The 27,898-nt window shown below is 40.2% G+C and overlaps 1 protein-coding gene across 3 annotated transcripts in view; it reads right to left on the reverse strand.

Moving 5' to 3' along the window:
• Positions 1-3,907: 3,907 nt before the first annotated feature.
• The window catches only part of aox6 (aldehyde oxidase 6), a 31,932-nt gene continuing 7,941 nt past the window's right edge, over positions 3,908-27,898 (reverse strand). For 2 of the 3 annotated variants that reach the window (XM_071910578.2, XM_071910580.2), the window contains 27 exons: positions 27,366-27,510; positions 26,615-26,707; positions 25,372-25,523; positions 24,382-24,475; positions 24,097-24,206; positions 23,243-23,427; positions 22,269-22,431; positions 20,818-20,907; positions 19,825-19,994; positions 18,161-18,287; positions 17,727-17,849; positions 17,139-17,235; positions 16,906-17,030; positions 15,987-16,120; positions 14,971-15,058; positions 14,410-14,496; positions 13,165-13,356; positions 12,079-12,306; positions 11,846-11,941; positions 11,184-11,312; positions 9,695-9,769; positions 9,445-9,497; positions 8,356-8,470; positions 7,652-7,717; positions 6,831-7,019; positions 5,184-5,351; positions 3,908-4,296 (listed from right to left, as the gene is read on the reverse strand). In XM_071910578.2, coding sequence (XP_071766679.2) covers positions 4,246-4,296; positions 5,184-5,351; positions 6,831-7,019; positions 7,652-7,717; positions 8,356-8,470; positions 9,445-9,497; positions 9,695-9,769; positions 11,184-11,312; positions 11,846-11,941; positions 12,079-12,306; positions 13,165-13,356; positions 14,410-14,496; positions 14,971-15,058; positions 15,987-16,120; positions 16,906-17,030; positions 17,139-17,235; positions 17,727-17,849; positions 18,161-18,287; positions 19,825-19,994; positions 20,818-20,907; positions 22,269-22,431; positions 23,243-23,427; positions 24,097-24,206; positions 24,382-24,475; positions 25,372-25,523; positions 26,615-26,707; positions 27,366-27,510 — 3,345 coding nt within the window. In that variant the 3' untranslated portion in view covers positions 3,908-4,245. Of the gene's footprint in view, positions 4,297-5,183; positions 5,352-6,830; positions 7,020-7,651; positions 7,718-8,355; positions 8,471-9,444; positions 9,498-9,694; positions 9,770-11,183; positions 11,313-11,845; positions 11,942-12,078; positions 12,307-13,164; positions 13,357-14,409; positions 14,497-14,970; positions 15,059-15,986; positions 16,121-16,905; positions 17,031-17,138; positions 17,236-17,726; positions 17,850-18,160; positions 18,288-19,824; positions 19,995-20,817; positions 20,908-20,997; positions 21,014-22,268; positions 22,432-23,242; positions 23,428-24,096; positions 24,207-24,381; positions 24,476-25,371; positions 25,524-26,614; positions 26,708-27,365; positions 27,511-27,898 lie in introns of all 3 variants that reach the window. The other variant, XM_071910579.2, reaches the window with a different exon arrangement.

Raw genomic sequence — 27,898 nt, forward strand, 5'->3', positions numbered from 1 at the left:
GATACACATTACTGCATTTCATTTAACAGTTTACATCAAATTGTCCTCCACATCATCACTGCTTAACTTCCTGTTAATTAACATGATGTCTGGTGACTTGCAATCAGTTCTGGCGGGAAGATCAGCTCGGGTCCAACAGCAGAAACTCCTCCTCAAACAACTGTGGTGCGCCCTGGGGCACATTCAGGGAGGTTAAGGAGGTAAAAAAAAAAAAAACAAGCACTCCTTTGAGGAAACGGGCTTTAAATGGGATTTGCAGTGTCATCATTATAGGAGTGATGTTTGTGACACAGCATCAAGGATAAGAAATAGCTGTAAGTTCAGCAAGAGGATAAGTTAGATCTGAAAAGAAAAGAAAAGAAAAGGCAAAATAAGGTAAATAGGTCACACTCTATGTTAAGTTAACTGAGTTTCAGGTGATTCTCACAGCAGCGTGAAAAGTAGTTTGTAGATATTCAGCGTTTGGGATAGGGCTAAAAGAAGGGTCAGGTTAGGGCTAAAAGTAGGATCAGGTTAAGTGGGGTCAGGTTCGGGCTAAAAGTGGGGTCAGGTTAGGGCTAAAAGTGGGGTCAGGTTAGGACTAAAAGTGGGATCAGGTTAAGGTGAAAAGTGGGGTCAGGTTAGGGTAAAAAGTGGGCTCAGGTTAGGGCTAAAAGTGGGGTCAGGTTAGGGCTAAAACTGGGGTCAGGTTAGGGCTAAAAGTGGGGTCAGGTTAGGGCTAAAAGTGGGATCAGGTTAAGGTGAAAAGTGGGGTCAGGTTAGGGCTAAAAGTGGGGTCAGGTTAGGGCTAAAAGTGGGGTCAGGTTAGGGCTAAAAGTGGGATCAGGTTAAGGTGAAAAGTGGGGTCAGGTTAGGGTAAAAAGTGGGCTCAGGTTAAGGCTAAAAGTGGGGTCAGGTCATGGCTAAAAGTGGGATCAGGTTAAGGTGAAAAGTGGGGTCAGGTTAGGGCTAAAAGTGGGGTCAGGTTAGGGCTAAAAGTGGGGTCAGGTTAGGGCTAAAAGTGAGATCAGGTTAAGGTGAAAAGTGGGGTCAGGTTAGGGCTAAAAGTGGGGTCAGGTTAGGGTGAAAAGTGGGGTCAGGTTAGGGCTAAAAGTGGGATCAGGTTAGGGCTAAAAGAAGGGTCAGGTTAGGGCGAAAAGTGGGGTCAGGTTAGGGCTAAAAGTGGGGTCAGGTTAGGGCTAAAAGTGGGATCAGGTTAAGGTGAAAAGTGGGGTCAGGTTAGGGCTAAAAGTGGGGTCAGGTTAGGGCTAAAAGTGGGGTCAGGTTAGGGCTAAAAGTGGGGTCAGGTTACGGCTAAAAGTGGGGTCAGGTTAGGGCTAAAAGTGGGGTCAGGTTAGGGCTAAAAGAACCTCTGCCTCAGTCAATAAACAAATACACAAGTTGGACAAAATGACCTGCTTGGTTCTGGATTGTGCCAGAAGCTATTCAAGCTATCTATCAACCTAGATGTATTTTGCAAATCTGTCATTTATGCATCTTTTGCTGTCTATTAACCTAGCGGTACTTTGCACATCAGCTCTTACCAACCAATTTTTCAATGAAGAAGGGGGAAAATGCCTGCAATGCTTTTGTTAAAACATAAAATAGCTATTTACTAATACTTTGGATATATTTATTCAACACTCAGCTTCATGTTCATCAAAGTGTCTCTTTGGTCTGAAGAGAAGGTTTTGCCTCCCAGCCTGCACCACAAACCTGTGGGAAGTCCTGCAGGAGGCAGAGCGTCTCTGAGGAACGCCTGGAAAAAACTGTACGTATAATTGTATGTCATTGTTTTAGTTTTATCGTCGAAATATTTGCATGTATGATTTTTTTTTCTCAAACTAAACCTAGTTAGTCTTTAATGGGGTTAAGTTATTGCAAACCGATAAAGACAACATGCTGATTTATTAAACATTTTCAAAAGCCAGGTGTCCCCAAACTTTAGACGGGCAGTGTGTATACTTTTATTAGCGACAAGATTTTGAATTACAAAAATGGCAACATTTTCTTTCTTTTTATAAAGATAAATAGAGAAATGAATAATAAAAAAAAAAACAATCAGGACAGCAAAATTAACACTGATAAAGGCCAAGTCAATTACCAGCGGTAATACTGCCAGTTTGTAACCTGACTCCATGGTCCAGATGGATAAAATAACTACTTATTACTGGAAAGAAATCTTGTATTCCAGCTTTCATGTAACTATGCTAATTGTTGATGGTTTTTGTGATTGTCAGCTGTTCCTGTATTATGTCTTTAGTGTTGTAGGAGCCTCTCAGAAACAAGATGCAACACCTCAAAGTGGTTCATCCTACCGATAAATGAACTGATCCGAGTTCCTCTGGTGTTTTCCAGGTGGAGGGCGGCTTCGTCCAGGGCGTCGGCCTGTACACCGTCGAGGAGCTGCAGTTCTCCACAGAGGGCGTCCTGATGACCAGAGGCCCGTCCCGGTACAAGATCCCCGCCCTCTGCGACGTCCCGGCCCGGCTCGACGTTCACCTGCTGGCCGACACCGAGAAACCCCACGCCGTCTACCTGTCCTAGGTACTGAGGACGCTGGGAAGGCTTTTAACCTGAGTGTCATGAAGCGTCACGTCAGTCTCACTGTAGCCTATTGATTGATGGTTTTGATTTTGATCCAATACCAAGTAATACCAAGGCTAGGATCGCCGATATCAATACTTTTCATCGTTAAAATCTGCTTATACTGGCATGGAATGGGGTATTTTTTCATAATTTATGAGTTAAGATGATGAATACATACACTCTAAAATTTGTCTAATAATCTATCTAGGATTATTACAGTAGTACAAAGATTTTTTACGTTTTTTGTACAAGCACCTTGTCCCGCCTTGCTTGAAGCACTGGCCTAATACTGTTATTAATTATTCAGGCTATCTGCAGGTCCTTAAGACTTCTTTAAGTGTCTTAAATTAAATTAAATAAATTCATGACTTAAAAGGTATTAAAAGGGCTTTTCTTTTTCACCATGTAATGACAACATTATTTTTAATTTTCATTTTAATGCAGCTATGTAAATGTCTTGGCGACATCACCCAGCACCAAAGATCAGCCAATAGCAGATGGCAATTTCAGTTGCATGCTTTTTATCAATAGATAGGTTTGGTGTTTAGTTACTCTTTAATATGTCTTTCTGAAACCTGCAGATATTTCTGATTATTTGTCATGTTACTGCAGGGTGTAGGTGAGCCTCCAGTCTTCTTTGCCATCGCGGCGGCCATCGCTGCAGAGAGAGAGGACTGGGAGACGGTTTCCCTCTGAGCTCTCCTGCTACGGCCTGTCAGGACCAGTTCACTCAGGCGGTACGAGGCCTGCAAGCCTGCTGATCATGTCTGTTAGTTTATAAAGTCTGAATCTATAAGAACCAGGCTAGGCACCAAATGTCTTCACCAGCACCCTCTGCTCTCTTGTATCTCTTAATCTCCTTGCTGTCAGTTAACAGAGCTTCCTGTCGCTCTTTCAGGCCTCGTCTCCGAGCGACGGGACTTCGACCCCATGGTGCATCAATGTGTGATCCAGCCTCGGCCCGCAAGGAACATCTGGGTCAGTTTATAGTAGTTAGTCATTCATAGAAATATGGACTGCTTTGCCATTGTGATCATTGTATAAGATATGAGTCTGCGATGCTGTAAACCTTGTCAGATTACTGTAGTAATTACTGTGCTTAGTGTTTTAAAGGTCAAAGGTTGTGACTAGGGTTTACATTTCAAAGCAATAATAGTCTACTTCTGTCCCATCAATACTTTTGACAGGGCAGGAGATAAGCTAACCTGAACTGTTGTTTTTTGGCTTTTTTAGCTAGCTAACTATTCAACAGGCTAATTTATCAAAACAACTGATAATGTTAAACTATATTTTTATTTTAATGTCACATCATTTTCTCTAGCTGATTTATTCAATGTGTTCAATTGTTTATTCTGCTGTTGCAAATATTGATAATGTAAATCACTCTGGATAAAAGCACAACTAAATGTTAATGTAAATCATCATAAAAGCATTCATTTCACATGATACATGGTTGGGAATGAGAATACACAATATGATTTCAGTCTAACATCTGAGTTTGTGACAAATTAGTGCAAATGTTGATGTTATTTTTACAGATAATGAGTTATTACAGTACTGTGTATAGCTTACATATACAAAATTAGTATAATAATTAGCTTAAATTCATGTTAGTTACATTCAGCTTGGAGTCAATATAGCTGTGATTTGATTAAATAAAAGAATACAGTTTCTGTTTTAGCTATTTAAAGCCCATGGTTTGAAAGATCCTGGTTTGCTGGCTGGAATCTGGAAAATAAACAAAACAATAAAAAAAAAGACAGAAATCAGTTTACATTAATTCATTAAATTATGGCAATCATGGCAATGTGATACATAGTGACCGATAGGCTATGTTATGAATTTGCGTAAGGTAATTTACCTTATTTTATCTTTTTATTTATCATAACAATTTAGTTGAGGTTCAATTAGTTCAGCTCAATTAAGTTCAGTCTTTCTTTTGTTTGCCCTAGTTTAGATTCGTTTAGTTTAGTTTGTGGAAAACAATGGGTAAAGAAACAAAAATGAATAAAGATGAGGCAATAAATGCATGAAGGGGGACTTGAACAATAGCTGCCACTGTACTGCGATTAGATGATATTGGTTTGCTGATATAACAGGTCGATATTGATCTTTTATTAAATATCAGATATCGTCCACCTACAGAAAAACAGACTGGAAAACCTGCAGTGAAATCTTATTTTCTTTGCACATTTTATTCATGCGTTTACTTCAATTATGTCTTTTGTAAATTAATTCTTAATTTAAAAGTAGTAATGTCTCCCAGAGTTTCCTACCATTGAATAGCCAAGGTGTGGTGAGTCTCCCTGCCTTAAAGAGCTGCTGACACTAAAATAATTCAAATCAGTCTGGGTTTCAGTGGAGAGTTTTAGTGTCCCATGATGCTCTGAATGCTGTTTCAAATTGTCAAATTTTTAATATATATTAAATATCAGTACAAAATATTAGTATCGGCCTTCAATAAAACCCATATCGATTGAATACTAGCGTGTGGTTTTTTAATGTGGTTTTTCACATGTGATTTTTTTGTGAGGGAGCGTACAGTGCTAATACAGGACAGGTGCAGGATAAATACATGAAGGAGGACTATCAGTTTTTCAGTATTGTCGAAGTACCTTCAGAGTGAAGGGGGAGGCGCAGGCCAGGCAGGCCCTCTCCGGCGTGGCGGGGCTGTCCAGGGGAAACGGGCCGACCAGACCGGATTCGGACCGGGCGGCGGCCGCGGCGTCTTTGATGGCGTAGAACACAGCACTGCCCAGGAAGAGGACGGGTTCTCCGATACCCTGCAGAGAACGGGGATGTAGAGGGATGGAAACACATCAGGGGTCAGAAAAAGTGGCACAAACCTGCAGACAGTTTATAGCCAAGGAAGTCTGGGGAAGAAAATTTTGAAAAATCTGTGTTTCAATGCCTATTTCTAGTGATTTTTTTAATGAGAATAAAATCAAAAACTATCTTTTTACATTGAGTTGACATCGCTACAAAATTATTCAAAGGGAACTTTGGTTCAAAGGATGAAAAGTTAAACAAAACAAAGGGAGTGAGCAGAGTTGAGTAAAAAATGCATTAAGCGCATCACTGTCATGAACACGTTTCAGTGGAAATTCTTTAAAAAAAAAAATGTGTCAGTTTAAACACAAATATGAGCAGGCTGAACATAGACAGTTGAAATAAACAGCTCATTTTAAAGTGAAGTTGCATCCTTTCTTTTATATTTCTTACTGAGGAAATGCATTTATTGTAGAAAAGGTTCATATTACAACAGGGTGGAGTAGAATTTTAAAATGACTGTAAACAGGTTGAACTGCTGGTGTGTTGGATAAGACTCCTGCTGTCTACCTTAATAAAGAAAAAATAAATAAAAAACACTAAGGGCAGTTTACTGCTCAGTTCTAAAAGAGATCCAAAATGAGATATCCACCAAACTTCTCTTCTTGAACAAACTTGAAAACAAAAATGTCTATATAAATACAAATGCCAAAGCAGTTTTATTATTCCAGTACAAATATCAATTTCCACTACATCACTGCGTGAGCCAATCGATGCACCTTTGTACGCATATCATAAAGAAAATCCACCAATCATACTTTCAGGTAAACGCAGCCGCAGAACTGTTATTTATGACAACCAGAGGTGGGGACTCGAGTCACATGACTTGGACTCGAGTCACAGTTTTAATTGCTTGAGACTTGAGACTTGACTTGACTTGGGTTCTGGTGACTTGGGACTTGACTCTGACTTGTACTTTGATGACTTGAAAAGGTTTCTAAAGTCTTGACTTGAGATCTTGTGTTTGTGTAAATGACTTAGATTGAAAGTGATGAGATTTGTTCCAGCGGACGACTGAATTTAAATTCTGTTTTCTGAATTTGTATGGAATGATTGAATTTATTGAAGTTGAAACTGATTATAGAAATCAAACTCATGATGCTCTTACCAAGTTTTTATCCTATTAAAACCATATTGCATTGAAAAGTCCTAGATATTTAGTTTTCTTTAAGATATTAAATTGATACTGGACTCTTGATTTGTTCTGACTTGACTTGCTGTTCTACATTTAGACTTGGGACTTGACTTGAGACTTGTGCCTCAAGACTTGAGACCGACTTGGGACTCGAGCAGAGTTGACTTGGTCACACCTCTGATGACAACCGAGTGAACTAACTTCTCTTAAAGGGATTTTGGTGAAAACTGACTTCTTTGAGCAGCAGAGGGAGAAACGCTCCCCTGGATGAATAAAGGTTTAGGAAGCGACCTCTGACCTTTGAGGAGTAGATGGCGTGGGGGTTGTGGGAGTCTGGCAGCAGGTAGACGTTGAAGCGCAGCGGGACGTCGCAGACGGCGGGGATCTTATACTGAGACGGACCACGACTGTACAGAACCCCAGACGGAGAAAACTTCAACTCCTCCAGGGTGTAAAGACCCAGACCCTGGATGAAGGCTCCTTCAATCTGAGGGAGGAAAGGGAGGGAGGATGGAGGGAGGGAGTGAAAGAAAGGAAGAAGTAGGAAGGAGAGAAATTCAAAGAAAGGGAGGAAACAAAAAATGAAGAAAGAAAAAAGAAAGCAAGAAAACGAAAAAAGAAAGCAAGAAAAAGGTTAATGAACAAAAGCAAGAAAATGAAGAGAAAGAATAAACAGCAGGAAAGAAAAAAAATTATAAAAAGGAATAAAAATGAAAGAAAAAATCAAAAGAAAGTGAAGAAAAGTATGAAAAAAGAAAGAAAGAAACAGAAAATGAAGAAAAGAAAGAAAGCAAGAAAATAAAGACAAAGAAAGACAACGGGAAAGAAAAAACATGAAAGAGAACATTTTCAAAGGAAAGTGAAGAAAAGAAAATTAAAAAGAAACAAAGGAAGAAAGAAAGAGACAAAAAAAGGAAGGAAAGGAAAAAACAGGAGAAAGGTAACAAATGAAAGCAAACGAAGAAATAAAAAATAATATATAGAGAAAGAATGAAAGAAACAAGGAAAGAATTGCACATTAAACTGAGTACATTGTCCCTTCATGACCATCTTTCAACTCCAAATCCATAAAACCAAAGACAGAGCAGAGTGTCGACTTTAATAATAACCCTGTCCCACCTGGCCGATGTCCACAGACGGGTTGATGCTCCTGCCGATGTCGACCACGATGTCCGTCCTGAGCGTCTGCCAGGAGAAACACCACAACACTGTTTCACCGACTCCTCTTTAACAAGTCTGAAGAAATTATTACGAGTCTGAGCGAGTCATATTTAGACGAAAGGTCCGAGTATAAAAAACCAAATGGAGTCTTTGGTTAAAAGGCTCTACGAACCAGTAATCCCTTAAAATACCCTTACATTTACATTAATTCACCCCTTAATTCATAGAAAATCCCCTTAAAATGAGTTAAGGGGGTTATTAATGGAGGAGACCCCATCAAAACCCTCTTAAACTCCCCTTAATGTTTGACTGCTTACTTTCTAATTTAATGTAAAATTCAGGGAGACAGGAACTTTCCATTAATAACTCATTAATAACCTGTAAACCTGCACAAAAGGCATAAAAAATCCCTTAATTACTAGTGTCTCCACGAACTAACCCATGAATAAATTCCTTATAAACCCATGATACTAACCTTACTTTATTAAAACTGTGTTATTTTTAATGGATAATTCATGTTTATGTAATGAGAAATGAAGGACATTTCAGGGATATAATGAAGGGGTTTGGGGCGATAAGTAACATTTGCCATGAAACATGAACCATAAACAGTTTGTGTAAGCAGCATGTGAGCCAGGCTGGACTGTGATTGGCTGTCTGACCCTGTAGTCCCCGGTCAGGCCGTCCAGCTCCACCTCGCTGCAGCAGACTCCGTAGGTGAAGTAGGAGTAGGGCCGACCCTCCATCCGGTCCCAGTCCATCCCACAGTCTGGACCTCTGACACACACACACACACACACACACACACATAGTACTGCTAGTAACACTACTAGTACTACTACTACTACCATCCCTACTAATACTACTACTGCTACTACTACTGCTGTACTGCTAGTATTACAACTACTGCTACTACTACCATGCCTACTAATACTATTACTGCTGCTATTACTGCTGTACAGCTATTACTACTGCTGCTGTACTGCTAGTATTACTACTAGTACTACTACTACCATCCTTACTAATACTACTACTGCTACTACTACTGCTGTACTGCTAGTATTACTACTACTAAGACCCCTACTAATACTACTAATCCTGCCAATAACTGTTACTACCACTACTACTACTATTAATATCACCACCACTACTATTACTGCTGCTACTATTTCTACTACTACTACTACTGCTGCTATTATTAGTACTTTAAATTCTGTCTTGCTGTTGCTTGTATTTTTGATTTTGTTTCTTTTGCTTGTAATTGATTTAATCTATTTTATGTAAAGCACTTTGAGTTGCGTTCTATGTATGAATGGTGCTATAAAAATAAAGTTATTATTAAGTTATTACTACTGCTACTTCTACTACCGCTACTAATGCTACTTTTACTACTGGTACTACTACTTCTACTACTACTACAACCAGAAGGATTACTACTTCTGCTACTGCTGCTACTATTATTACCACTGCTAAAACTATCACCACTATTACTAATCACAATTGAAATTACAGTCATATAGAATTTTTATTCACTAAGTTACAAACTGCTGTAAGATAAACAAGACAAACTTCATCAATCATCTTTAATAAAGGGAAGACTGCTGACTCTATTAAGCAGTAACAAGTAAAACTAAATCATGTGCTACACTGAAGACACACAGCCATGGATATAGACAATTTTATTTAATTTCAAATCCATTTGGATTATTTATGATTTTTTAAGTGAGACTAAACTAACCTCTGTGTCTTACCTGTAGAATCCAGTAGCCGACAAACTGATCTTCTCGAAAAATGCATTCCTGACCTGAGTTGCAAAAAAAACAACAACAAAAAAAACAACAATTTGTGTAACAATTAAGCAGCCCGAAGAAATTCAATAATATGATTTGGAATAGATTCATGTCTGCCAGCTGGATCTCATTAAATGCTGTAATTTCCCCAGTTTTCCAATCCTCCCACGGGTTATCATCAGGTTATCAGCTTCATCTTTTCTTATCATACCCAACTCTCCCATGATCCTTTGGGGTTCTGTTGCCTGATTGGCTCTAGTCGCTGGTACAGCTTCTGGCAGGCATTCTGAGTGAGAGAAAAAACACACATAAAGTACATTATACTGCATAACACTGCATCGATTAAACTGGTTTTACACAAACTACATGATCAGACATACAGATGTATTTGTGCCGTGCCTTTCTGATATTATAGTGGTCTAACACAGGGAATACATTACCTCAATAGATTTCCCAGTCTGACAGTAATATATTAATATTGTTTCTTGGCTTGCAGGCATTCTTTTTACACTTCTGACTGCAGATGTAGCTATTGCATTAGTCCCACTTTTTACTACATGCGTGCTGAACTCCTGCTGCACTTTGGCTCCAAGAGGAACTGAAACAGATTTTGCTTTTTTTAGCCACTAGAAGTGACAAGGAATGGTCTGGTAACTGGTTAGCTGGAGACGTTAGACTGTTATTTACAATACACCAAGGCTGAAAGTGTCCCAATTCTGATTTATTTGTGACTCAGATGTGATGTTTGTTAGTGTCAACAGCAAAAAGTCGAATTTTTTCACTTCCGTATGGATATGTGGTACAAAACTGGATCCCGAGCCATGCGACCGACATGTGACTTGTATTTGAACGCTCAAATCAGAATTCGTCAGCGTTGCCATGACAACAAGTAAATCTTACATCATTCACCTGAGACAACTGTCATAATTTTATTGCCACAATAGTTTGGCTGCCTGTAATGTAATAAAATCTAAATGTAATAAAACGTAATAAAAATCCAATAACATAATAAAACCTTGAAGTCTACAATGTCTTTTAATTTACTGTGTTGTTCTTCTTGGTGTGGACTTTGTGGTGCTTTTGGGATTGGCTCCCTTTGTCCCACATTGTTTATTGGTGTGTGTTGTGGTTCGCTGCTTTGCATAATTTCCAGTAAACCTTGTGATACTTTGTGGGTCTTTGTTGAATGCTTTGATACTCTGTGATACTGTCTGGTGCTAAGGAATACTTTGTGATTCTTGTAACAGGCTTTGTGGCACTTGGGGAGAGTTTGTATCAGCTTTTTTTTGTTTGTTTTGTTTTGTTTTTAGTGTGAGTAGAGATAAGTTACTTGATTAATTGGTATTCATATAATGTAATAAATGGTCAATAAAGTTTTAAGTTATTACATTATGGGCAAAAATGCTATTACGTTACAGTTTCAAGATTTTATTATGTTATTGGTTTATATTATGTAACAGGCTTTATTACATTTGATTTTATTACACAACAGGCAGTTATTATGTTATGGTCAATTATTACATTTGGGCCTTCATGAAGCCAAACAAAGACTTGATTGGTATTTGGGGAAAAAACGGATTTGACATGTTTTGTTGTTACTCTGGACGCGTCTTTTCGGCATCATCATGGGTTGACGGCACACACCGCACACAATCGCCTAAAAGAACCTGCGGGAAAACACACCAGGAAGTAGACTTTACCTTGACCGCCATGCCGTTGGAGTCGGTGCCGAAGGAGGCGGCGGAGGGGCAGGTGTTGGGCACGGTGTTGGTGCTGGTTTCAGAGATGTAGATCTTAGAGGAGGGGATGTGAAGCTCCCGGCTCGCCACCTACCAGGAAACGGGACAGGTCACTTGCAGCTGCAGCGAGTTCAAGAAAAGGCGGTGCTGATGAAACACCGTACAGGCTCGGCAAAACCAGCTTTTTTGAATTTTGAGGACTTCATTACCCAGAAATCTTATAAGGTGATGTCAGTAAACTAAATGTCTTGTTTTTTTGCTGCGTTCCTTTCAAAGTAGCAGTTGGAAGTTGGAAATTCCCATTTTCGCTTTCATTTTCGAGATTTTCTTGCTGCCAAACGTAAAATCCTGTTCCCCATGCAGCAGCTGATATTTGACAACATTTGCTAGCTAGGTTCAGCCGTCACTGGTGAGTCCAGACACTTTTGGATTTCACTTTTTAAATTTCTGTGAGGAGAAGATTTCCGACAGCAGAATTTAATTTGGACAAACAGGGAGAATCTACAGCGTCTCAGAGAAAATGTATAGAGCAAGGCACTCACGCTGCCAAGGTTAGGGGTTCAATTCCCACTGGGGTAAACCATGCAAGATACGTACATGTACTCATGGTCGTGAGACGGTACCTGTTGCATTTTAGTGTGGAGTCCCTGGCCCATCTCCGCCCCGCCGTGACTGACCAGAACTGATCCGTCTTTATAGATGTGGACCAGAGCTGCAGCCTTTCACACAGAAACACACACACCAGTATCACCAGATAGATACAGACGACTAGCCGATAGATGGTGGATCAAACAAACAAGTTAATAAGTTCTACTGTGGCCAACAGTTCAGCATCACCAAGCTCAGCTGTCCAGACCTGATTGAGGAAGCTCTCTCCGAATGCGATGCCGTATTTGATGGGGATGATGGACATTCCCCTCTTCTTCCAGCGGTTCTGCTGGTTGAACTGGTCGATGGCTCTGCGTCGGGCGTCGTAGTCGGACTTGGTCTTGCACTCCTCCCAGCAGCGCAGCAGATTCTCCGGGTCGAACTCAAACTTGTAGTGGGTGAGCGACGGCCCTTTGTACATGTTGATCTCCCGGATCTGACGAAGAGTCCGACGACAGAGATAAGTTACAACTTCTCTTCCTATCTGGTGTATTACAGTTTTTTTACGATTGCTTGCAACCTTTTATCAGTTCTGTAGTCACATTTTCATAACTCTTAACACAGTTAGCACAACATCGGTCTGTTGCGGGCCGTACCATGAACACATTTCTTGTTCCTTTGACACAAAATGCATTCATTGAACATATTTTAAAAACTCTTGAATTTCTTTTACACACAAGCTCAACCAAGACCAAAATTATGGATTTTTACTGCCAAATTTACAAATGCTTGCACACTGTATGTCAGAACAGATAACATCATGTTCTAAACCTATAGGCTAAAGTTGAAGTGAACAGCAGTTCACATTGTATATTGAAACACAAATATATGTCCTATATTTTTTTTATTGCTATTGAGAAACAGCTGATTGAAGTCATGCAAATAGACCAATCACAGCTGATTCCCGTCTAAGTTGGAGACATACCCAGGTGTTGAAGTTCTTTCAATTGACCATATACAGTAAATAGGACTACACTGATGTATCGGCTTGCTGATATTTGAGGGCCGATATTGGCCTTTTGGTAAAAACTGAATATCAGGCAGTCCGTGTCCCTAACCCTAACCCTAACCCTAACCCTAACACCTAACCCTAACCTTCCTTTTTTAAAGAGTAACTAAACCCCAAACCCAAATCTGGCCATATGCTATTGGCTGGTCTTTGTGCCAGGTGATGTCACCACCTGTTGTACTCTATAGAAGGTGACATCACATCTTATTTCTTCTTTTGCAGACCAATCAAACACATCCTGCGCTTCAGACCTCTGTACGCCCCCCCTGACCCCCAGCTCCTGACCTGGTCTGCAGGGCGTCCCAGCACCACGGCCACGTCGTTCACCATGTTCTCCACGACCATGATGCTCTGGGGCACGCCGAAGCCCCTGAAGGCGGTGTTGGAGGGCAGGTTGGTCCTGCAGGCGGAGGCGCGGCCTCGCATGTTGGGGATGTTGTAGGCGCTGTCTATATGAAGGAGAATCTTCTCAATTACCTGCAGGAGAGAACGACTATTTACATTTTACATTTTAGGGTTAGTCTTACCATTAGGCAAGGGTAGGCCTAAAAGATATTTACTTATTGTAAAACTTGTCCACTCAGAATATAGTGAGCTATTCCACTTAACTTCTGGTGCTAAATTGCCTCTTGACTTTAAGCTTATTTTTTTTCCATTGCCCCAGTTGCTGCGAGAGAGGTAAAAAAAAATGAAGCCCAGCTACTCAAGTGGCATCGAAAAAGAAAAAAACAAGGAAATGTGGAAGAAATTAAGCTTTAATCATTTATATGCATTAAGTATATCAGTCTTTCTTCAGTGTGTATCTGTTTGCAGAAGAAGTACTGAATGAAAAGTACTTCATGCAAATTGTTTACCAGATCGTTGTGTTCTGTTCCTGTCTTTATCAGAAAGTCAAGGATGTGAAACTCACACATAGCACCCCAATTGTTACACTTTCAACCCCCTATCCACTCCTTGTCTTTGTACTGAAAATCATACTTGTATAATTTTTCGGCTTCTCTATTCAGAGAGCAAAGAACCTGCCACCAGCTTGTATCTTAGTTCTCTACAAGAGACTGAGACTGAGACAAAGCTCAGCCCAACTTGAAGGAATTGTACTGAACGGAGGGATTTAAAAGGGTGGATGGTGGGATTCAGGGGGCCCCATGCTTGCCTTTGCCTAGGGCCCCCAAATCACAAAGTCCGCCCCTGCTCTTATCCAGAGCGACTTACAATGATACATGATATTACAAAGGAAAGAAAAAAGTGCCTCGTCAACATACATTCAGCAGCAGTGCTAGTAAAAAATACCCCAACTGCTACAGAGGCAGTATGTAAAAACAAATCACATATGAGAATTGTATGTACAGTGTATTTACAGTACAATTACTTTGTGATATTAGAATACAAGTGGAAAATATAGTGTGTCATCTCTCTCTGCTATCGTCTCTTACACGCCTCTAATTCTTCATGAGATATAAATCTAAAAACAAACTTTGAATGATCACCTCTGGTTCTGGTAAATACTGACCATAACAGCTGCATACTCACCATAATGGATTCATCTACAGTGTTGCCGGCGTTGGTGTAGTACTGCAGATCTGCAGTGACGATCCTTCCATCATTCATGAAACCCACCTGAAGCAGACAGCAATCAGTTATTAGGGTTTCCTCTGCATCTTTGCTAACAAATCCCATGACTTTTCCATCACTATTGTGTGATATATAGTGTGAAAAGCAATCAAATAGCAGACCACAAATTGTTGGATCCTGCCAAAAATTCCCATTTCAAAATTGTGGTGTTGCAAAACCATCTGTTGCCATTTTTAGAATATTCTAAGTGTATTTTGCTTATTTTTAATACAGAAAAAAAAATGAAAAAAATAAGAGACCACCAAAATGTTCAGTTGCAGTTTACAGCTATGTGTCTGTGTAAAATCTAACTTTTGATATTCTTTTATGAACTATTGGTCACATTTGATTGTAATTTCAAACAAAAATATTCTCATTCAGAACATTTATTTGCAGAAAATGACAACTGGTCAAAATAAACTTCGATAAACTTCACTTCAAGCAAGTGAGTATCTAAAAGAGTCACAGTGTTTAGAGAACCTTGTATTTTCCCAGCACAGGGTGACGGGCTCCTGAGATCAGCATGTCCTCCCCTCGCTCCAGAACACAGCGAACGGGCCGGTCAGTCCTGAGAGGGTAAAAAAAGAAAAAGGCATGTTTAAAGATATATATATATAGAAATAGAAATAGATTATATAGAAAATATTTAATTTTTTTCAGCCATTCCCTCACTCTTATCATTCAAATCCAGGCAGGCTTTTTTTTATATATAAATGGCATAAAACAACATTACAGTTCCTGCTTTTTATTCATTCAGTCTGATTTTTATTGTTTATCTTATCTGTTTTATGGATTATTGTTTTTCTCTGTAAAGCTCTTTGTAATTCTGTTTGTAAGTAAGTGTGATACAAATACAAATACTCAATATTTATACCCAAACCCAATGAGACTTCACTGGACTTCACGTCATTGCTTTAGTCTTGATCAGGCTCAGGCTCAAGTTCAAAAGCAATTAATTCGGCAATTAATTTCCTCCGGCTGGAGAAAACTTATGCCGATGGAACGAAGAAAATTATGTTTACCAATAATTGTAAATATGTGAAAAAGATTGGACTTTGACAAAGCACATTCTGCCAATATATAAAAAACGAGTCTCTCACTTTTATTTTGCCTATTTACTATTATTGATAAGCGTATTATTTTCTTCGTTCCATCGGCATACGTTTCCTCCGACCGGATTTCTGTGTTAAACTTGTTCAAACTGAAAGGTTTGATAAACATAAAGAAAGCGATTCACTTAAAAACAATTCAGCAGCATGACTAGTTTTTTATATATAGTGCTTTGTCGGCGTTCCTTTATGTGCTAGAAGTGATTTTCAGACTGTTCCTCCATACAATGGCAGTGAATGGAGAGAGAAAAAAAACACAATTCTCCAGTCTGCTCTACCGGAGCAACAGATCACAGAATCACTGATTTTGTTGTTTTATCATGGAGGAAGAGACACAACCCAAGATACTACTACAGACCTTTAAAGGCCAAGTTGGTAGGGACTTACTTCCATGCAGCCACAGAGGTGATACAAGCCAACACGGTCGTTTTAAGGACTTTTCCTCCAAAAGCTCCGCCAATCCTTTTGACGTGACAGGTGACTCTGTTGGACGGGACAGCCAGCGTCTCCGCAACAGCGTCCTGCAACCAGGAAGATGACACACAGGGTTGTAAAAAGAAACAAAAAAACTTTTCCTGCCTAGTAGGAGTCATCAATATTCAAGTCCGAGTCCAAGTCTGAGTCATAAATATTCAAGTCATTGTCCAACTCCGAGTTGTCAATATTCAAGTCTGAGTCCAAGACATCAATATTCAAATCCAAGTCTGTGTCGTCAATTTTCAAGTCCGAGTCCAAGCCTGAGTCATTAAAATTCAAGTCTCAGTCCAAGTCTGTGTCGTCAGAAGTCAAGTCTGAGTCTAAGTCTGAGTCATTAATATTCAAGTCCGAGTCTAAGCCCAAGTTATCAAAATTCAAGTCAGAGTCGAACTCAGAGTCATCAATATTTCAAGTCCGTGTCCATGTCTGCGTCGTCAGTATTCAAGTCCGAGTTCGAGTCATTAATATTCAAGTCCAAGCCCAAGCCTGAGTCATCAATATTCAAGGCTAAGTCCAAGTCTGAGTCATCAATATTCACATCTGAGTCCAATCCCGAGTCATCAATATTCACATCTGAGTCCAATCCCGAGTCATCAATATTCAAGTCTGCATCCATGTTCAAGTCGTCAATATTCAACTCCAAGTCATCAATATTCATGTCCGAGTCCAAGCCCGCGTCATCAATATTCATGTCTGATTCCAAGTCCAAGTTGTCAATATTCAAGTCTGAGTCGAGTCATGACTCATCACAATTGGAGCTCAAGTCATCCTTGAATCCGAGTCCAGGACTTGAGAACTACAAGTTTGCGGCGAAGGTCTGGGCGTGTACCTGGGTGTACGTTGGCCACTGACAGGAGATATAAACCTTGAACTCCCTCTCCTCTCCTACAGGAACGACCAGCATGCTTTGCGTCTCCATGTAGAAATGCTCCTGGCCGCCGATATAAATCTCTCCTGAGGAAACAATTACACATGTAATGAGAAGAAAACACTTTGAAATCGATTAAAACGGAGACCGGTCGTGTTTCATGCGTTTCACGAAGAGAAAGAGACTCGTCTTACCTTCATAAACCTGATCGACGCTTTTAAAGGCCTCGGTCACGTTCCCTCTCTCGATCACTCTGTGAGGCTCAAAGAACGACTTCTTCTCAATGGCTTCCTGACAGAGAGAAATGAGAAGATAGGATGGTCAAAGCTAGCAAACGCTAGCTAACAGTTTGTTCAGGTTAACTGAGCTGACTCTTCTCAAGCTACAACTCAGAGTGTTTTGGAGTAGAGACTAGGGCTAAAGACAAGACAGTTTACTGTGTCACAGTAACCAAATCCACCTTATCACACTATTCACTTTTACTGAGAACGTTACTGAATGGATCTACAGCCACACCACAACAAGCTGACTCAGCTAGCTCTCTGTTTCTAGCCTGGTTGTTAGAGATTTATTAACCAAGAGACAATTCTCCAATGTTCCTCCATGATGGAGCCAGATGTGGTTGCTACTGTAGATTTGTGACGCAGCTACAACGCCTCTATGTCATACAGTATACAGAGGAAAAGCAATCAGAAATTACTGGATAATTTCAGAATCTCCAAAATCCTTGGTTTGGTTGGATTTGGCCGACAACAGTAAAACCTGAACTGAACTCCACAGACCTCCACAGTAAAAACGGGGTCTGGCAGGTCTTCGTAGCCGATCTTCACGGCCGCCGCGCCTCGTTTAGCGTGAGCCTTCGTATCAGCGAGCACCGCACACAAGATCTGACCGACACACGACACCTGCAGGCAAACAGCATGGAGACAAGGATGGTTACTGCACTAGTTAGCACTGGTAGTCAAGCCAGGGCTTCCTCCCACTGTGGCCCTAAAGTTCAAGGACTTTTCCATGACTTTCCATGACTAAGTCAGAGCAAAGTTAATCCTTCTTGGTTTGTTAATGTTGTTTGTCAGTCTGAACATCATCTAATTTGATGAATGTGTAAGAAAAAGATGGAAAATACATTCTGCTATATTCCTGTAAAGTGACTCATTTGGGAAATGCAACTGATATTCCCTGACTTCCCCAGAAAATTCATCAAATTCCACTCTACCTCCTTCTCAGTGAGCAGCTCCTCATCATACCCAGAAAACGTGCGGACTTTCTTCCCTGGAATATCTTTGTGTGTGATCACGTCGACCACACCGGGAACCTGCAGAGCCTCGCTCACATCCAGCCCTCTGGTGGACGAGATGCCGGTTTTAAACAAACACTTTTAAATCAAAAAGCGGGTTAAATGGTCACACATCGCTTGGCCAAAGTGGGCATACAGGTGGCAGAACCGGTTCACCGGGTTTCTGAGCTGTACGAGAGGAATTAAGGCCCGGTGCGCCATCAGTCAGCATTATGAAGTGTATGTATGCAGGGATGTAGTGGAGGGTAAACCCATCTAAACTCACTAAGCCCTCCTTTTTAGCCTGAAATGAATCTACATGACCTAAATTCATGGTGTACATCACAGTAACTAGCATAAAACTGGTCTAAGTTATGTTAGGATTGAGTCTTTTAAGGGGGAAAAACACTGGAATTGCAGCTTATTTGAAAATATATCAGATTTTTGTTCATATTGATTGGCGTACTGTACATGAATATAATGCGCTGAATGACATGCAGAGAAATTAAACATGAAGTCTATCAAATTACAGTAACAGAAATCTAGTTTAATCTCCGAATTTGAAATGATCTTGTAGCACAAGAAAATGTGCATTAAGTCAAGACAATGTGAATTACGTCAAGACAATGTGCAGTAATCAAGAAAATGTGCAGTAAATCAAGAAAAATGTGCAGTAAGTCAAGACAATGTGCAGTAGGTCAATAAAGTGTGCAGAAAGTCAAGTAAATGTACAATATATCAAGTATCATTCTGTAGCTCAAAGTTTAAACCACTGAATTAACATTATTAGGGGTTCAGTTTCATTAAATATGTTTGCAGTCATGGTGAGAAGAGACCAGTCAAAACATCTGTTAAAGAAAACACTTTACTGCCCTCCTCAGGAAATCTATCAGGAAAATTATTTGAAGAGTGAAAACATTTGTCTCCATTTGTTTGATTATATGCCAAGCTAGTATCTGCATGCCTCATTCAGGACGTCCTGCCCAGAAAACTGGGGTTCTTGTCTGAGCAGAGCGGCTGTCTGCTGCACAGGAGGAGATGCCTGGACAGATTAGAGTCATGTGCTGTTCATTGTGTGATTACACTGCAGATCTGGATAATCAGGCATCTCTCTCTGTGAGGAGTGAATGGACTGGAATTAAGCAACATTCGTCTCTTACCTTTCGCTTTTTTTTAAATCACTCTAACAGTCAAGTTATTGCTTTTATAAAATGTCAGTGACACACCAATGTATTAAAAGGAAAGGAAACATTCAATTAATCTTATGATTTTTTTTAACTGGCCATAATTTAAATAATACTAGTAATAATAATACAATGTTATTCTTCTGCAAAGCAATATAGTTCTTGAACAGTAGCTAAACAAAGTGGTTGCTAAGCGACACTTAAATACCAGTGTGAGTGGGGAGTTTTGGTTGGCGCGTTAATGTTTAAACTCAGCGTTATGTGGTCGAAATTTGACAACGGTGAACTCTGACACTAAATCTCAATTTTTATTTTCCTTATTCCATATTACAGAAATTGAGGGGAATCCTGTCTCTGAAATTCATCATTTATCGGATTTCTGACTTAAATACCTTAGAAATAGTCGCTATAGCTACTTACGTGATCTTAGCATGTGATCGGGTGCTGGTGACCAAAACCAGGAAGAGCTCCCCCTCTGTCTTGGGGAGGTCATCGCAGTAGACGGCCTCCCCCGTCGCCTGGCTGAGGGCGGAGCGATGCATGATGGGACGCCCCACTGGGTCCTGGTGACTCTGGCCTTCTGACACATTCTGAAGAAGAAGAAGAAGAAGAAGAAGAAGAAGAAGAAGAAGCTGTCAATTTTATTTCACAGTGATAAACATTCAGCTTACGGGGGAGAAAACCTTGTATCGCCAAAATGTCAACTTTTTAGAACCTAAGAAAAAAACCAAGAAACTAAGAAAAACAGCCTTGTTTTCAGCTTGGGGACCAGGCATTTTTTGAGTTTATTTAAAAAATTTTTTTTAAAAGATGTCCTAAGCTGATGGGTTGTTTTTGACACGATAACAGGGTTAAAGATAAATTGCGATAAACTTTATTGATCCCCATTGGAAATTAAGTCATTACAGCAGCAAAGAACAGAAGTGCAGATTGGTGACAAAGACTAAAAAGATACTAAAGGGAATGAATGAAAAGGTAATAAAATATCTAAATTTAAAACTAAAAAATGTAGATAGTCAATAAAAAATTAAAGAATGAATGTGTCTTTAACACATTACGCCCCTCTCATGGCTTTGTTTATACAGTGATTTGTTGGATTTTACACTTAAAATACTAAAAATAACACCACACAAGCATAAAGTAACATTCAAATGTCAGGAATATGTGGATAACTCAATTTTGTAATTTAATTTTATAATTCCAAGCACACAATTTATTGATTTATGGACTGAGCTTTTCATAGAAAGACTGGCAGTGAGTGACAGCTAAACACAAGCTTTACATGGATTTATAACCATTTTCTATCAACAAGTCCAACTCTTCAAGAAGATATGTGAATATATCTAACATTTAAATGGTTAAACTGAATTGTGGATTGTATCTTTATGCTTTGGATGAGCGATAGTTCCTGACCTGGAACTCCTGCAGGCTGGGTTCGATCTGTCTGGGCAGAGGCTTGATCCCGCTCTGCACCTCCTCTGGAAGCTCATCTGTGATCACATCCTGAAAATAAATCAAAGAGGTTTCAACATCAGGTCGGTAGAAGTATCATCTCAATGTGATGTTGAAGTTGTATCCTTAGTAACTCCAAACGTTGAAGACACTCTGTCTTATCCAATCCACCGCTTGAAAACAACCCTTTAGAAACAGCAGAGTCAGGGCTATCATAACTTTGGAGTGAGTTCACACTGAGACTGTTACAACAAATTTCAATATTCCAATTTCAGTCAAATGTCAACAAAATCAAAAGGAATTTGAGTCTCATCGTTTCAATTAGCCTCTACATTCTAGTCTATTCTATTCTATTCTATTCTAGGTTATGGTTGATTGTTGATCAGTTAGATCTAGTTAGGCTCATTCTCTGTATTAACTCATTTGAGAGATGCATGTGATAAAGAGCTACAGAAATAAACTTGAACTTGATGGTTTGATTATAGGATAACGCAGCAATGGTTTCTCCTAACTCTACTCTTGCACTGCCCTTTTATTTCGTTTTTTTTTTTTTAGCACACATGCTTGCTCGCTGCATCATGGCAGAAAACTCAGCCTGACGAGCAGATCACCACTCCTCTTAATTTAAGAAGCGATGTTTGGAAGACATTTGGATTCCCAGTCAGTAAAAGACAAAACTCATCCAGTGATTTATCTTCTCTCTTGCAAATTTAAAACAAAACACCAACCTAAATCTTTCAAGAAACTCAATAATGGCAAAGCGCATGTTGTGAATCTCTGAATCTCTGTTTAGAACGCATTGTCCCTTCATTGCGTCCTGATTGCATGTGTCAAAATTATATCAATTTTATCAAAAGTATTCAAATTTCAGTTGAATATGACTCCTTTCAGATAATTCCTAGTAAAATTTTACTTGACAGTCCTAGTTTAAACCTAGATCCTGCAGTAGGGCTGAACGATTTTGAAAAAATATCTAATTGCGATTATTTTGACTGATATTGCAATTGCGATATGATTTGCGATATTAGAGAGAATGATAATTTTTACATCATTATTTTCATTTTCATTGAAAAACGTATTAAAATGATTATGGTTTGATTTTTGCGGGGATCTGTACCAAACAAAGATGTTTTCTTAAGTCTGTAGAATATGATGTGTAGGCCAGGACATCTCTGCAGCATGACAATATTTAATTTAAAATGGCATTTTGACACACATTTCGCCTTTAACAAATATTGCGCCTCCTGCGATTTGAAAATTGCAGTAGGCCATATTGCGATTTCGATAAATTTTCAATTAATTGTTCAGCCCTATCCTGCAGCATCAACCACTTCACATAAAGTAGTGCCGGGCAAAACGCTTGCATTTCTGCCAAAGCAACGGCAGGTTTTTAAAGCAGAACCCGTTCCCACCATTTCTCTGAGCCTCTGCAGGACTTCCAGGTTGAACTTGAAGAAGAGGCTGAGCGTCAGCGAGCGACGAAACTCCACCTTTCCCCCGGGAGCCGAGGGAGGGAGGGCGAGCTCCTCCAGGAGGACGTCGTAGGCCCGGCTCAGGGTCTGCTCGTCCCACGGCCTGGAGAACACATTGGGATGGAAAATGTATCTACTGTCAGGGTGCTGTGACCTCTGACCTCTGACCTCCTTGCTATTGGTTGCTTGTCATGCTAGTGATCTAAGAAATGAAGTTAACATCACTCAGCATCAGCCAAAAGTATGAGAGTAATGTAATGATATGTGGGTGTGAAATGAGGCAATAAGTGTTGGATGAACAGATGGATGAATGGATTACAGGGAGGAATTAAGCAAGGAAGGAATGAAGGAAGGAAGGAAAGAAGAAACAGTCAAACGAATGATCGAAGGAACCAAGAAGGAAAGGAGGGAATGGACAATCAAACAAAGGAAGGAAAGGAAAGAACATACAAAGGAAGGAACCGAGAGGGGAAGAAAGGAAGGGCAAAAATAAGGAACGAGGGAAGGAAATGAGGAAAAAAGGAGGAAGAAGAGGAAGCAACAAGGGGAGTGGCAGAGTAAGCAAGGAAATGGGGAAGGAAGGAGGAAAGGTCGGAAAGAAAGACAGCAAGGCAGTAAGGAATGAAGCAAGAGAGGAAGGAAGGAAGGACAAACATAAGGGAGGAAGGGAGGAAATGAGGAAGACAGGAAGGAGATGAGAGATAAGAAAGCAAGGAAGGAAGTGGGGAAGAAAGGAAGGGAATGGGAAAGGAAGGAAGGCCACATTTAAGGGAGGTAGGAAGGAAATGAGAAAGAGAGAAAGTGAGGAAGCCACGAAATAGGGAAGCAAGGAGGAAAATGAGGAAGAAAAGACAGAAATGAAGAAGGAACGAGGAATTTTTTTTACTGACTACCCTAACTCCTCCCACACCGACCTTCCGACGATCACGGTGCAGGTTTCGGCGGCGCTCGCGGTGGCCGGTCCCACTCCTCCGTAGTAGACGCTGAGCTCCTGCACCAGCCTGGATCCCTCCGAGAAGAACACCCTCATCCCCGTCGTCACCGTGGCGAAGGCGCTCTCCTTCCTCGGAGCCTGGCGGAAAGCTCGCACGATCTCCCCCTGCAGGACAAACAGGGCGCTGCGTTACCCTCACCAAAAAGGTCCCATGTGATTTCAAAGCAGCACATGTGCTTTCTGGACACATGTTGGCTTTCACATGTGAACAATTTTTCTCAAGTATTGCTGACGTCTTGTGACAGTTTTTACTTCAAATGTAAAAATTTCAATGTCTAGATGAAGTGGGTTTTTTTCCACATGTAAACTTTTTTTCACATTTCACATATACATGTCAATATTTGTTTCACATGTGAAAACTTAATTTCACATACAGAGGCAATTCGCAGGTGAAAATGTCAATGGGAAATTCCACATGTTCACGTATGAAAACCAACATGCGTCCAAAAAGTGCATGTGCTTTGAATTCACATGTGGGTTTTCACATGCGACTTTAAAGGAGCATTCAAATGAAAAATAACTTTTTTGCCTTTTTAGTTCATTCTAGCTATCATACCACACACCTATTTGACAATAAATCCCAAAAACAACAACAGAAATTGTATTTTATTGTATTATTATTTCAAAATCTCATTGGAAAACGTAAAACCTTTACTGGTGACTTCATCGCGGACCATGGCGCAACATAAAAATCCCAACAAAAAATATCACACATCCTCAGCAAACCTTTCCATGATTACCACGATTAGTTTAAAAAAAAAGGAATATTTGTACCTTTCTGGAAAAAGGAATGAAGACAGAGACAACAATTTCATCTGGTTTCAAGATGGTTTTCCCAAAGCCGATGAAGAAATCTTGATTCAGGGGAAGCTCTCGTCTTCCTCCTGGAATATAAATCAGACAGTAGTGCTGCTCAGACCTGAACAATCAGGACTGAAGAAAAGCAAAATCTGAGTTTCTGACTTCTCAATTCTAGCCTTTTTCTTGCTATGGTCTTATACAGTATATTTGCGTCATAATAAAAACAAACTAAAACTAATGAAAGTTTTGGTGACTCACCGTTTGAAATGACACTTAGTTTGCAGTTGCCAGCAGCCAAAACAGGGTTCAGGTCTGAGTTGGGGTACGCACTCACGATGTTTCCCCCAAGGGACTAACTCACGCAGAAACAAGGAGAAACACACAGGAGACAAGAAACACATCATTCAATTCATCAATTCATGGTATTTAAAAAAAATGTTTTGTATGATTTCATTTCGGTGCCTTTAAATCCATGGATTTGATAAACAATTTCAGAATAAAACATCAACAAAATCAAATGCGACTACATTTAAAAGCACTGGTTGTCTGCAGGGAGTAACTGATGTTAAAGGGTAAGTATTTTTTACTTTTCCAACATTTTTATATCATTACCTTGAGTGTAAGAAACACCTGTATATATTTTATAAGTGGAAATAATATAGTCTCCAGTGCCCCTCTACCATGTAAAGAGCTACAGGCTGTTTTGGGGGCGTTTCCAGACAGAAAGAGCCTCTGCTCTGATTGGCTGGCAGTATTCAAGGCTCCCCCTCTTGCCCCAAAATGTAAGATGATTGGTCAACAAAGAAGAACGAAAGTGAAGAATAAAGTAAGAGAGGAAGGAAGACAGGAAGACAGGAGGGAAGGCAAAAAAGAAAGGGGAAAAATGAGAAGAAGAAGAAGAAAGAAGAGCAGGAAGGAAGGATGGAGGGAAAGAAGGGGAATGAAATGAGAACAGAAGGTGGAAGGGAAGGACATAAGGAAGAAAGGAAGGAGGGAAGAAAAGAACGAAGCAGGAGTGGAGGGAAAGAAGAAGGGCTGTCAGGGGTTTGTCGAAAGGCATTCTGGGAAACGTAGGAAATGACTAACTGAAGTAGAAGTAGACGAGGCAGGTTGAGGGAAAGTAGGTTCACCAAAAAAGTTTACAGCACAAAATAGATCACAGACTGATGAAACATTAACACTGAAGAGTATCCGTGGGTGGAGTTTTCCTTTCCCAAACCGACAAACTAGCGGTTAAAATCAACTCACCGCCACATTGCGGATCTGCTGGCTTCCCAGGTTCCCCAGCTGCTGGATCAGCGCTCTGAACAGCTCCGTCTTCTCCGTGGGAACCTGACGGACCAGCCGTTCCAAAACAGACTTGACCCGGGACAGACTGCTGCCCGCTCCGACCCAAAACCCTGCAGGGAGCCAAGCATGTCGACCACACTGCTTCAGTTTTGGTGATTTTTTGTTTTGTTTTTCCCACTTGAATTCAAAGTTCATAGTGTTGTTTGTTTACGCATTGATCGTTGGGTCCATGACACCTGTAAATAACTCATTGATTGTGTAATTAGAAATTGGAAGGAGGTTATGTTTTCACTCATCTGTCTGTCTGTCAGTTAGCAAGATATCACAAAAAGCTATGAACGGATTTAGCTGAAATTTGGTGGACAGATCGCTCTTGGCCCAAGGATCAGTTGATTCGATTTTGGTGGCGATCTGAATCTGGGATTTCTGCCATTAGACAATTTGGTAACACTTGACTTTACAATGGCCTTATTCCAGTGTATTAACTTGTATATTACTCTACGAACCAGTAATCCCTTAAAATAACCTTACATTTTCATTAATTTGCCCCTTAATTCATGCAAACCCCCTTAATCTTGACTCCTTACTTTCTAATTTAATAAAAAATTCAGGGAGACAGGAACTTTTCCATTAATTTCCACTTAAACCTAAAAGGCATGAAAAATCCCTTAATTACTAGTGTCTCTTTGAATCAACCCATAAATAAATCCCTTATAAACCCATGATACTAACCTTACTTTATTAATGGAAAATTAAAGTTTATGTAATGGAGAAATTAAGGACATTTCAGAGATAAAATTAAGGGGTTTGGTTTCGTAGTGTTAACCAATGGAAAAGTATTTGAAGTACACAATATTACTGTGTAGGTACTTGCTGAAAATCTCCTTAATACATAATGTACTTACAACAGTGTAATAACACCCTTCGCAAATTGGAGAATTGTTCAGCGCTGGCTGTGGTTTGTACTCTACTGAGTGCCTTCTCCTCTGTTAATGTGAATAACTAACAATGCACATTTTGCACATTACCATCTTTCAATACTCAACACAATGAGAATGATGAAGATTGTGATTAATTTACTGTATTTTTATCTCTATCCTGCTACTCTTTGCTGCTGCAATGACCCATTTTCCACTCTGTGTTTAAAACAGTTTGTCTTGTCTTGTTTGACATTGTTGTGAGGAAGGTGGAGGTTTCCTACCCTGCGGTGTCTGACTGACTTCAAACAGCTCCATAACTCTGGTGGGTGATATTATCACTGGATGCAGGACGCCTTTGAACTTTATATCCGGACCTTGAACACAAAGCAGAGAGACTACAGTTCTGTACTGGTAGGATCCAAACAACATATCAAGAGTTCATAATCAAAACGCTTTACATTTGTTTTGGGAAAAAGAATATTTTACGTTACATTATTAACAAAAGGGATATAAGAGAAAGTTAGTGATTGAAGAGGATGAGGAGTCGATTCTGAACCAGAGGATGATGGTACATGACATCATCCAAGGGAGAACAGAGACTGTTTATCATCTGATCCAGGGGTTCTGCTTAGACAGCAGCCATTTTAAGGTCAATTTTCACATTAATGTCATGCGTAGAGTTGAGACTTGGGATGTGGACTAGGAACAGAAAATGTTCTATGTGATCACAGCCTTAATCGGGATGCTTTCACTCTAATCCACATTCAGTCTAATTCCACATTCGTAATTGCTATTATTGTGAATCACATGAAGTTTGGTTTAGAAGATGTAATAGTGAAGTAATGCTTAGGTCTATCATGTGTATGTACTGTTGTGTTTATTATTGTATGCAAGTTGTCAACATGTCTCTGCACCATTGGCACCAAAACAAAATTTCCGCAAAATGTATTGTACTTGCTGATAAAGTGACTCTGATCTATTTTTTTACTTTAACAGAAACACTGTGTGGATGAATGTGGTTTTACTGCTGACCTATGTTGGTATTGCCCATGACCAGCGGAGCCTGGGGGTGTCTGGTCTTCAGCTGGACCAGATCCTCCAGCGAGGCAGGGGTCACCCAGGTCATCCTCTCCCCACGGAAGGTCTGCGTCTGCTGGCTCGCCGTCTCCGCCATCAGCTGGGAGGGAAGAGCCTTTTTTATACCGTGGCTACTCCTAAAGGTGCTACATGTGGCTTTGTAGCATCAGAGACCATCAAAGACCATTGCTGAGAAGAATTGGCAGCCTCTACCGGCCTCTACACTGTATTTTAGGTTGTGAGCCGCCGGGTCGGATTCGGAGGGAAATCTGCTGGATCACTTTACGGCACAAAACAGGAAGAGGTTCTGTTCTTCCGGAGCAAACGGAGCTAAAGCTGAAAGAGTTTCTGGCAGCAGATGGTGGAAGAAGGGAAAGGAAGATGGAGAAATCACTTCCAACATGTTGATCCTCTTCAGGGAGGGGGAGGGGGGGGGGCGGGAAGCAACGGGGCTTATGGGAAATGTAGTCTCTATTTGGGCAAACACT

Source organism: Centroberyx gerrardi, chromosome 21 (assembly GCF_048128805.1).
Source record: "Centroberyx gerrardi isolate f3 chromosome 21, fCenGer3.hap1.cur.20231027, whole genome shotgun sequence".
Classification (NCBI taxonomy): Eukaryota; Metazoa; Chordata; class Actinopteri; order Beryciformes; family Berycidae; genus Centroberyx; species Centroberyx gerrardi.